Here is a 9,565-nt window from a genome sequence, read left to right as displayed (position 1 = left end):
AAAAACTGGTTTAGTGTTTCTCTCCAGAGGCAGCAGTCCAGACCTGTAGTAACCTGTGTCAGCCACTGCAAGGGTTATTTATTTAGTGCATTTATTTCTCAAAAACAACAATTGTATGAAAGAAACAAGAAAAAAAAAATAATGCTATAGATGATTAGTGTATAACACTGGAAAAAAAGAACAAACTTGCCGGTCAAAATGTCATCTTTGGTCTCCTCACTCTGATGCACTCTCTCAATTTAAAAGTATGTTGTTGATTATGAAGTCATTTATACTAGTGTCTTGTTACACTTAGGAAGATAAACAAATGTTTGTTACTGTATGTAGATTTCACTGATGCACAGATTTTGTTCCATAAAAAGCCAGCAGCCAGATAGATTGCTGCACCGCTAATGGAAGCACACTGTTCCTTCCTCTTCCCAGTTTCTTAGTTCTAGCAGGAATCTCTCATTTGACCTTGGGCAAGGCATTTAAATTCTCTGCGCCTGTGTTTTCTCATCTGTAAAATTAAGGCTATAATGCCTACCTACTTCACAAGACGGACAGTGTTAAATTTAATGTATTAATGTTTTAAAGTGTTTTCAGACAGCTTGATCAAAACCACTACAGAAGGTAAGTTATTATTAAATTATGCTTCACTGACTTAATGCTGTTGCATTACTGTATCTGATTAAATAAGGAAAAATATTCAAGTGACACCTCCTGGATTTTTTTTTTCCAGAGGATGAAACTGATGTTCTTTCACCAGCCTACAGATGGACTTAAAGGCTTGTTTTGGAGAAAGAAAGAAGGCGAGGAAATGTAGTAGTCAACAGAAATGAGAGTCCTGCGGAGTGGATGATTACGAGGGCATTTAAAGCAATTGCGAGGTAGAGCAGAAGGCAACTGCGCCTTGTGCCCCACTGTGACACATCAGACTCTGGTAGCAATACGGTCCCGTTCATCTCCGTGCCAGTGGGACAGGAACACCCCCTCCGTACCATCACATTAACTGCTGCATTTGGCCTCCGCTTAGAGTAATGAAGTGCAAGATCTGTAGCCTGGAGTCGCTTTCCTGGTGGAGCCGGCCAGCTCTCAGGCACAGTTCAGAGATACTTTGAGTCTGTTCAGTCATGGCAGCTAATCCATCTGTGATGAACGTGGCACATAAAAATGTCAGTTATAAAAAGGGGGATTTATCGCAGGAGGGTTGTTCATACCTGATGCCTCTCCTACATCTCCTCTTGACCTGATGCGCAGATGCCTGGTCTTGTCCTGTGATCTCACATCAGGATCTTGTTGTGTGGGGGGAAGGGGAAGGAGTGTTTGGAGCAAGAGCTGCAGGAAGATGAGAAGGGTTTTTGACAGCATGTTGAGTTGGATGTTGTACTGGTGTTGATGCCGCTGGTCCCAATGCCATCAAGGCATTTCTTGTGGATGACAAGGAATCTAGGAAAGTAGTGATTAACATGCATATCAGTGTGATTGACAAGCTATGTTGTCTGCTTTGTGCTAATGTATTGCATGGACAACACCTATTCTAGGCATATCAGAATCAGCATATAGATTTGGAGTACAGATTTAAAACAGAAATATTTAGCATCTTTCCCAATAAATAAAGAAAAACTGTTTGATGGATCTATCTGCTCAATAGACCATAGAGATCAGATTCTGTGTGGTGAGGGAATGTTTTTGCCTCGCAGGGTACAAACGGACAGTAGGCAACATTCTTTCAGATTGCAGAAAGGCCAATTAATTTGCTCTCCCCTTCTTCCATCCCCAATTTATGACTCCAAAGGCAAGAAAAAAAATAAGTACAACATGAGGTTTGATAACCTTCTGATACTAGTGAGCTATTAAATATACACAAATCAGGGAGCTTGAAAAAATATAGTCAGGGAGCATATTGTCTACCTTCCAAATCTAACAAGACTGAAATGGAGGTTGCAAAGTCTGAGGTTGTATATATATTTCATGTCTTTTCTGACACCATGCTGCATACATCAAAGTATCCATTCTCTTTTTTTTTTTTTTCTTATCAGATCTGCAGAGAGGCTAGACTACATGTTTTATTACTATACCAGTCAAAGATCACACAGCTTTCTAAACAACAATGATGCTACTTCAATTTCTTGAGAAAAATCTGTGGGACATGAAAACTTACCACAAAAGCAATGATGCCACTTCCGTTTGCTTGAATCCCTGCAGAACTGCTGCTGTGTAAAATGTGTGCAGTAGCTCCTAGGACTAACTCTGTATGTTAACTCTACTTTCTGTTGGTATTACACACAAATGTTCCTTCTCAATTTTGCTCTCTTCACCAAGGCACATGTAAGCCTTTCACAGTGACTTTGCTTTTTTCCCTCCACCTCATATTTTATAAAATCTAAGTCAAGTGCCTGAAGATGATTTCATAATGACATGTGTTTTATTTATTTGCTTATTTGGCTGACTGGTAATTTTTAAGTCCCTGGTATAACTCTAACACGTGATCATCCAGAATCAGCCTCCTGTTGCCAAAAATTATCTGTGTCCTTTGATTGAAAGATCAGCCACTTCCTTTGGCATTTTTGTAGAATCATAGAATCACAGAATCGTATAGGTTGGAAAAGACCTTTAAGATCATCGAGTCCAACTGTTAACCTAGCACTGCCAAGTCCACCACTAAACCATGTCCCTAAGCACCACATCTACCAAAAGTTAACTCTGGATCCTCTTATCAGCAGCAAAGAGGTAACATTTTACAGTCTGTTACACATGGAATAGGCTACCTCTCCATGTAACTTCTATCAGATGATTAACTGTAAGGATCTGAATAACCATATTCCTGAGTGGTAAATATGAAAATATATTGTCAGAATATCCTCAACTAGGAGATCACTACCTGATCACTACTGCAGCAAAACAGTTTTCTTCCACATCTAATTTCAGCGACGCTGTATCTTCTAATATTTACAACTCTACCTTACAATATCCAGTTTACGCCTCCCAGTGAGGCTGGCTGGAGGAACAGTGATGTGATTTATGTGCGAAATCCATTTACCCAAAATAAACTACAGTAAAATAAAGTATGCTCAAAAGTATAATTTAAGGCTACCATTGTCATGAGAAGATAAAATACATAAATTTGTATTTCATTTAGGAATAGTAGAGCAATCAATGTTTCCAGTAATATTTCAAGTCACTGATTCAGCAGGCTGTTGCAGGGCAGTGGGGCTGTATAAGTAGCAAGCTAATTTCCTGATATTATTTCTATGCACAGAATAGAAAACCTTATAGATGATAATCATTTGGCTAATTACAAGGGCAAGGTGAAATGGCACTGTGTGTGAAAGAAAAGGTGTAGAGAAGGACAGCGAGAACGAGGTGACAGAACAATTAAGCAGATACAGTGAAATGTAAGGATGTCAAGTCGTGAGCAGAGTGAGAACGCAGGGGGTTGCTGCCAGAAGCGAAAGGAACAGGAGGAGGTGCAGAAAAGACGACTGCCCACTAAACAGGTAAGAGCGTAGCCCCCTGCTGTGGATTCTTTTTTAATGATCTACAAATGAACTGATTCAAGAGGTTTCCACATTTCACTACTCCTGGCACAATAAAAACGCATTATATTTAATACTTTAAGTTCCACAGGTTGAAAGATCTGTTCCATAGTTCTTAATCTTCTTCTTAGCTGTTTCACAATGAAAAAGGAGAGGGAACATGGGGCTGTTTGTTCTGTATGATGCAGCAAGTACATTTATACCTCTGGCATTTCCCTTCCTTTGGCAGCTCCCCCACAGAATGCCCTGTGCGTGGAGAATATAGAAGCAGCAGGACAGAACATCACAGCAATCACAAACCTCCCGTGTATCTGAAGCTGAGATATCATCTCCACCACTGAAGCTAAGAAACAATTTCAGTGACATCTGGCAGAATTTGTCAGATGTTAAGATGTGAATTCATGCATGGTAAGACAGGAAGAAATGCAGATCTTCAGTGAATGAGCTGTACAACATTGAAGAAGTGAGAAAAAGCGGCAGAAATGAGTCGTAAAAGAGGTAAGCAAAGAAAAAAATAGTAGGTCCTTCATATGACCATTTCTCAAGCATACTTTAAACTGAATGTTGTTATCGGTCTTTGTTCTTATCAGATGACAACTTCTTATAAGGTTTTGATGCATTTAAGGTCAGAGATCTTGACTATATGTATATAAAATAAATAAAAATATATATTAATGAAGATTTAGGGATTCTTTGTGTAGCTGATGTGTTACAGCCAATATAAATATGTGACAATTGGTGTAGAAAGAATTGATGGTCCCAAACTGTCTCTAATAATCTTTTTGTTAAAATATTTGTCCCCTTGTCAGTAATGAACAAAGATATATTTAACCCTTTATCTAAAACTGAGGAAAACTGCCAAATTAAGTCACATGCATCAAAGACCCAAAGTCAAGTAAGGAAAGTACTTATTAACTTTGACTATTGCTAAAGCTGGAACTCTGCACTTGTCTGTATTGAATTATACCTATTTTTTCCAGACTGTTTCTCCAATTCATCAAGATCATATTAAATTTTAATTCCATCCTCCAGCTAACACCAAGGAAAAAACATCAACACAAATCTACAGATCGTGTCCTGAACTTCTGTGCAGATGTCAGATAAGAAGAACATGTTGCATTTTTATTTTTAGATTCCAGCAGAAATGTTCACAGGTTATGGCCCCAAGTTTCCCTGCTTCTGACTTTCAGGATTTAAAATATATTACTCTAAACTAATCAATTCACTTCAACAGCTATGTAAGTCCTACCACAAAAGCAACTTGAAGCTACAGGATACCACCAAAAGTCAGTTCCCAGACCTGTTACATATGGAGTTACCAATAAACAAACGAAGCAGCCACTGTTCCCACAAACTCTTTGTTTTGGACCAGGCATTCACCGGACAGGATACATCTACAGGTTTTCAGGCTCTAGCCACACTGGCAAAATTTCCTTCACACAATTTTGCGTTTGTTTTGTGTCTCATTGATACACACCTGTTTCACTCTCCAAACACTGTCCATACAGGCTCCTACCAGGCTTGCGTAAACGCATTACTAAGTTCTCATCCTGCAGAGCCCCACATGAGAAGAGTGTCAGATCCCACCTCGGATTATACCGGGTGATGGCACTGCCAGTGCCGTGTGCGAAGCCCTGTGTAACAGACTTCTGTGGCCTATGAGAAAGCCCACGAGAGTATTCACCCAAGCCACAGCTTGCAAACTGACATGTGCCGGTATTGCGGGGTCCCTTGTACAGAGGAACTGAACAGTACCCGTGTGATGATTTAGGATGATGGGCAATTTGACGGCTCCTTCTCCCCAGGTCTACATGTTGCGTGAGAATATACTACTGCTGCTACAACTGCTACAACTACTACAACTCCAACTACAACAACTACTACAACTACTGCTGCTGCTATTACTGCCAGAAACAATAAATATGTAATAATGATCTCCTTTTATATTGAAATGCCATTCTTTCAGATTTAAAACAACCCTGACTTCCAGACTGGAGAATCTTTGATAATAACCAGAAAAGTTCTTTTTTTTTATTCCTCTAAAATATCTTGTTTTCAAATAATAAAGATTCTTCCACTTTTTTTCCTGATGTATCTTTAAAATGCCACCCTAAAAACATTTGGATCCTCATGATATGTGACTGTGATTCTACCACTGTTAATCTTACATATAGATTGACAGGTTTAATATAATAGATGAACCCAACTGCTAACTGGTTCCAGTTATGTTAAGATGTTCAGTGACTTTTAAAAGTTGAAAAAAAATTACTTCTCTGCCAGGCTGAGGAATTAACAGCATACTGAAACACAGAACTCTTCTCAGGTTGTTTGCTTTGTTGGGGAGAACTTTTCCTCCACCTGTTCATTATTAAGAGAACTTGTTTATCTGCCAGATGACTGTTGCAACACAGAGTACAGGAGTAGTGAACAATTCACTCATTTACTTCACTGTGCTTTTGCAAAATATTTATGGCAAAATGCAGGTTTGCTCATAACTGATTAACATCAATCCATTTTCATTTCTACTGTTCCTACAGAATTCAAGATATATATGGATTATAAGAATGTAATGTCCCTCCTTGTGTTCATTTCACTATGATCTTTTCTTCCTTGTCTTTGTTTAGGTGTTGGGGTTTTTTAAGCTCTACAATTTCCTGTTACTAAGACTGCAAATTTTAAGCTGGAAAGGGAGTAGGGTAACATGCATAACTTTGGCTCTTTAACACGGTTAAGTGAAATATTCAATCCTTACCAATTCCAATTGTCTTTCAGGTTTCCTATTAAATAGCAAATCTAGGTAACCTCATACTTAGTTCTTATACATTGGTTTTCACCATGGACAAAGCAGGAAATTATCAGTCTGCCAGTACTTCAGATACCCAGATATTCCTGAAATTCCTTCAGTGCTTCCCACTCATGCTCAACTTAGCTCATCTTGCTAGACAATCACAGAATCACAGAACCACAGAATGGTTGAGGTTGAAAGCGACCTATGGGGATCATCTAGTCCAACCCCCGTGCTCCAAGCAGGGTCGGAAAAAGCAAGTTGTCCAGGACTATGTCCAGTTGTGTTTTGAGCATGTCCAAGGATGGAGACTATACAACATCTCTGGGCAGCCTGTTCCAGTGTTCAACCACTCTCACAGTAAAAAAAAAAAAATTTCTTCCATTCAGATAGAATTTTCTGTGTTTCAGTTTATGCCCATTGCCTCTTGTCTTCTCAATGGGCATGAATGAGAAGAGTCTAGCTGTTTCTTCTTTACACCCTCCCATCAGGCATTTATAAACATCGATAGGTTTCCCCTTGATGCTTCTCTTCTCCAAGCTAAATAATCCCAGCTCCCTCAGCCTCTCCTCATATGAGAGATGCTCATCATCCTTGTAGCCCTTGGCTGGACTTGCTCCAGTAAGTCCATACCTCTGTTGTACTGGGGTGCCCAGAACTGGCACTCCACATGTGGCCTCACCAATGCTGAGTAGATGAGAAGGATCACCTCCCTCAACCTGTTGGCAACACTCTTCCCAATGCAGCCAGCCCAGGAGGCTGTTGGCCTTCTTCGCCTCAAAGGCACATTGCTGGCTCATGGTCAGCTTGTTGTCCACCAGGACCCCTAAGGCCTTTTCTGGAAAGCTGCTTTCCAGCTGGTCAGGCCCAGCATGTACTGGTGCCTGATGTTATTGCTCCCTGGGGGTAGGACTTTGCACCTCCCTTTCCTGAACTTCATAAGGTTCCTGTCTGCCCATTTCTCCAGCCTGTCGAGGTCCCTCTGAATAGGTAGCACACCCACGTGGTATGTGAGCCACTTCTAGTTTTGTATCATCTGCAAACTTGCTGAGGGTACAGTCTGCCCCATCATGCTAATCATTAATTATGAGGTTAAGCAGTACTGGCCCCAGTATTGATGCCTGGGGTACACCACTAGTGACTGATTCCAGCTCGACTTTGTGCTGCTGATCACTACATTTTAAGCCTGCCAGTTCAGACAGCTTTCAGTCCACCTCACTGTCCACTTCACTAGCCCATACTTCATCAGCTTGTGAGCTCCTTGATCACTTGTGTTGTTAGGAAGTTATCACCAATGCCCTCCAGAAACATCCTGAGCTGCTTGTGCCCTTCTGTGTTGTCCTTCCAACAGACATGAGTGGCACAAGTTGCCCATGAGATGAAGATATGATAGCTCAATATGGTAGTTGCACTTTACCTTCATACTAGTGATTCACCAAATAATCTGTTTTGCCTTCCCTGACATAAAGTATTTCAAAACTAAATTTTAAACTAAATTTTGTACATCATGTGCTCCAAACCACTTAATCATCTTGGTAACCCTCTGCTGGACTCACACCATTATGTCAATGTCTTATACCCAAGAGCCCCAGATTGGTTCCTTTCAACCCAATCTTGTTGACTTCCGTCTGTATATACCCCTGCCTCCAGTCATCAACCACTCCTCCAATCTGGTGTCATTGACAAACGTGCTAAGGGTGCACTCCATCCCATCCTCCAGAGCAATAATATAGGCATTACACAATATCAGCTCCAATGTTGGTCGACCTCTGAAGGACACCACTACTAACTGCCTCGTCTTCTCAGTCTTTAGGAGGAATATATTTAGTTAGAGGGATAAGTTCTAAGTAAATTACACGTTTTAGAACTGAAAAAGAGTATTTACAGTTTGTTTTTCTATTTAAGGATCTGTCTCTGTATTTTTACTGACCCATAAAATCCATTCACTAGAGCAAAGTTTAAGAATAAAGTATTATTACACTACATTTCTGTTTTCAGAAATTTTGAGGACTCTTACCTGACCAACTTCATTCTTTGTTTCTGAATTACTTGCTCTGTTATACACACAATTTCAACTCATATTTCTGCTTTAGCACAATCAGACCTACATGAATTGCACACTGTTACCAGAGGTAAACTAAAAAGCCTCTTAAGAAATACATGCTCAATCTCTTACCATTATAAAGAAGAAACCCAAAATAAAGTTTTGGCTAGATAAACTACATTCACTAAGATAAGCCTGAAGTTGTTAACAAGATATATTTCTTCAAAGTCAAATGGAACACTATAAAGAAAACACCTACTCTGCAAAGGAAAAAAAGGCAGGAATTTAAGTTCCACTGCAAAAGGGCTGACAGGTACTATGCTCCTTACCTGACTGCTACACGTTACGAATGTTTTTCGTATTTTTCTAGTATCATCCATTACAGATATTCAAAAGTCATGAGTCAGGCTCCAAGATATCATGAAGCTGAACAAAATCATAATAAATTTTTATTGCTTATTTGCCTTTTGATCTCTGAATACATTCCTATTACCTTTCCAAGTTTTACTCTGTAACCACATAAGAGACTGCAAGTCTATTTTTAAATGAAAGCATTAGAGTGGCTTCCTGACCATTCATCACACCACCTTCCCCACCGCTGCCAGCACTCACTTCAGAGCTCTCTCCTACTTGTTTTTTCCTTGTGTGCTATGGAAAGTCTCCATGACAGCAGCTTCATTTTGAGAACCCAGAGTTTTCCCACATTTCCTTATGCTCTAAAAAAGCTACGTTTGGGCAATCCTGAGTCAAAAGAAGGAAAGGATGATCTGGGGCAACCTTTACATGAAATAGTAACGGAAGCAGCTTTTATTTAACAGTTCAAACAAATTAGAGGAACTGATACAGGACAGAACAGTCTGGGTGTGACTCACCTGTGCATTATGCATTGGGCAATACAAAAAGTGGACTGACTAACACTCACGTAAGACAGGCAATACCGAGAATCTACGTGGATATTCCAGTGAAGCCAGAAACCACAGTCACGGGGTTCTACTTGTGATGTCTGGGCTAATGAATATTTAATTAACCCAAGTAAAATGCAACAGCAAAAGAAAGAAAGTTTGGTGGGTTTTTTTGTTTTAGGGGAACTCAGTTGAGAAAGTTTCCTGGATTGTGATACTTGGGATTGACCTCCTCCTTCAAATCAGGCAGCATGGGGATTCGATCGGATTCCAGTTCTGCAAGTGTCTCTTCCGACTGAAGCATCCGCAGGCCTCT

At 40.0% G+C, this 9,565-nt stretch overlaps 1 protein-coding gene across 1 annotated transcript in view; it reads right to left on the bottom strand.

The window, feature by feature from the left end:
• Positions 1–9,234, bottom strand: part of GABBR2 (gamma-aminobutyric acid (GABA) B receptor, 2) — a 486,323-nt gene extending 477,089 nt beyond the window's left edge. Inside the window, exon 1 of the mRNA XM_009334967.1 lies at positions 9,220–9,234. Within this exon, the coding sequence (XP_009333242.1) occupies positions 9,220–9,234 (15 nt within the window). The remainder of the gene's footprint in view (positions 1–9,219) is intronic.
• Positions 9,235–9,565: the final 331 nt, after the last annotated feature.

This window comes from Pygoscelis adeliae, unplaced genomic scaffold (assembly GCF_000699105.1).
Source record: "Pygoscelis adeliae isolate BGI_AS28 unplaced genomic scaffold, ASM69910v1 Scaffold312, whole genome shotgun sequence".
Classification (NCBI taxonomy): domain Eukaryota; kingdom Metazoa; phylum Chordata; class Aves; order Sphenisciformes; family Spheniscidae; genus Pygoscelis; species Pygoscelis adeliae.
This window is presented reverse-complemented; position numbering and strand designations above follow the sequence as displayed.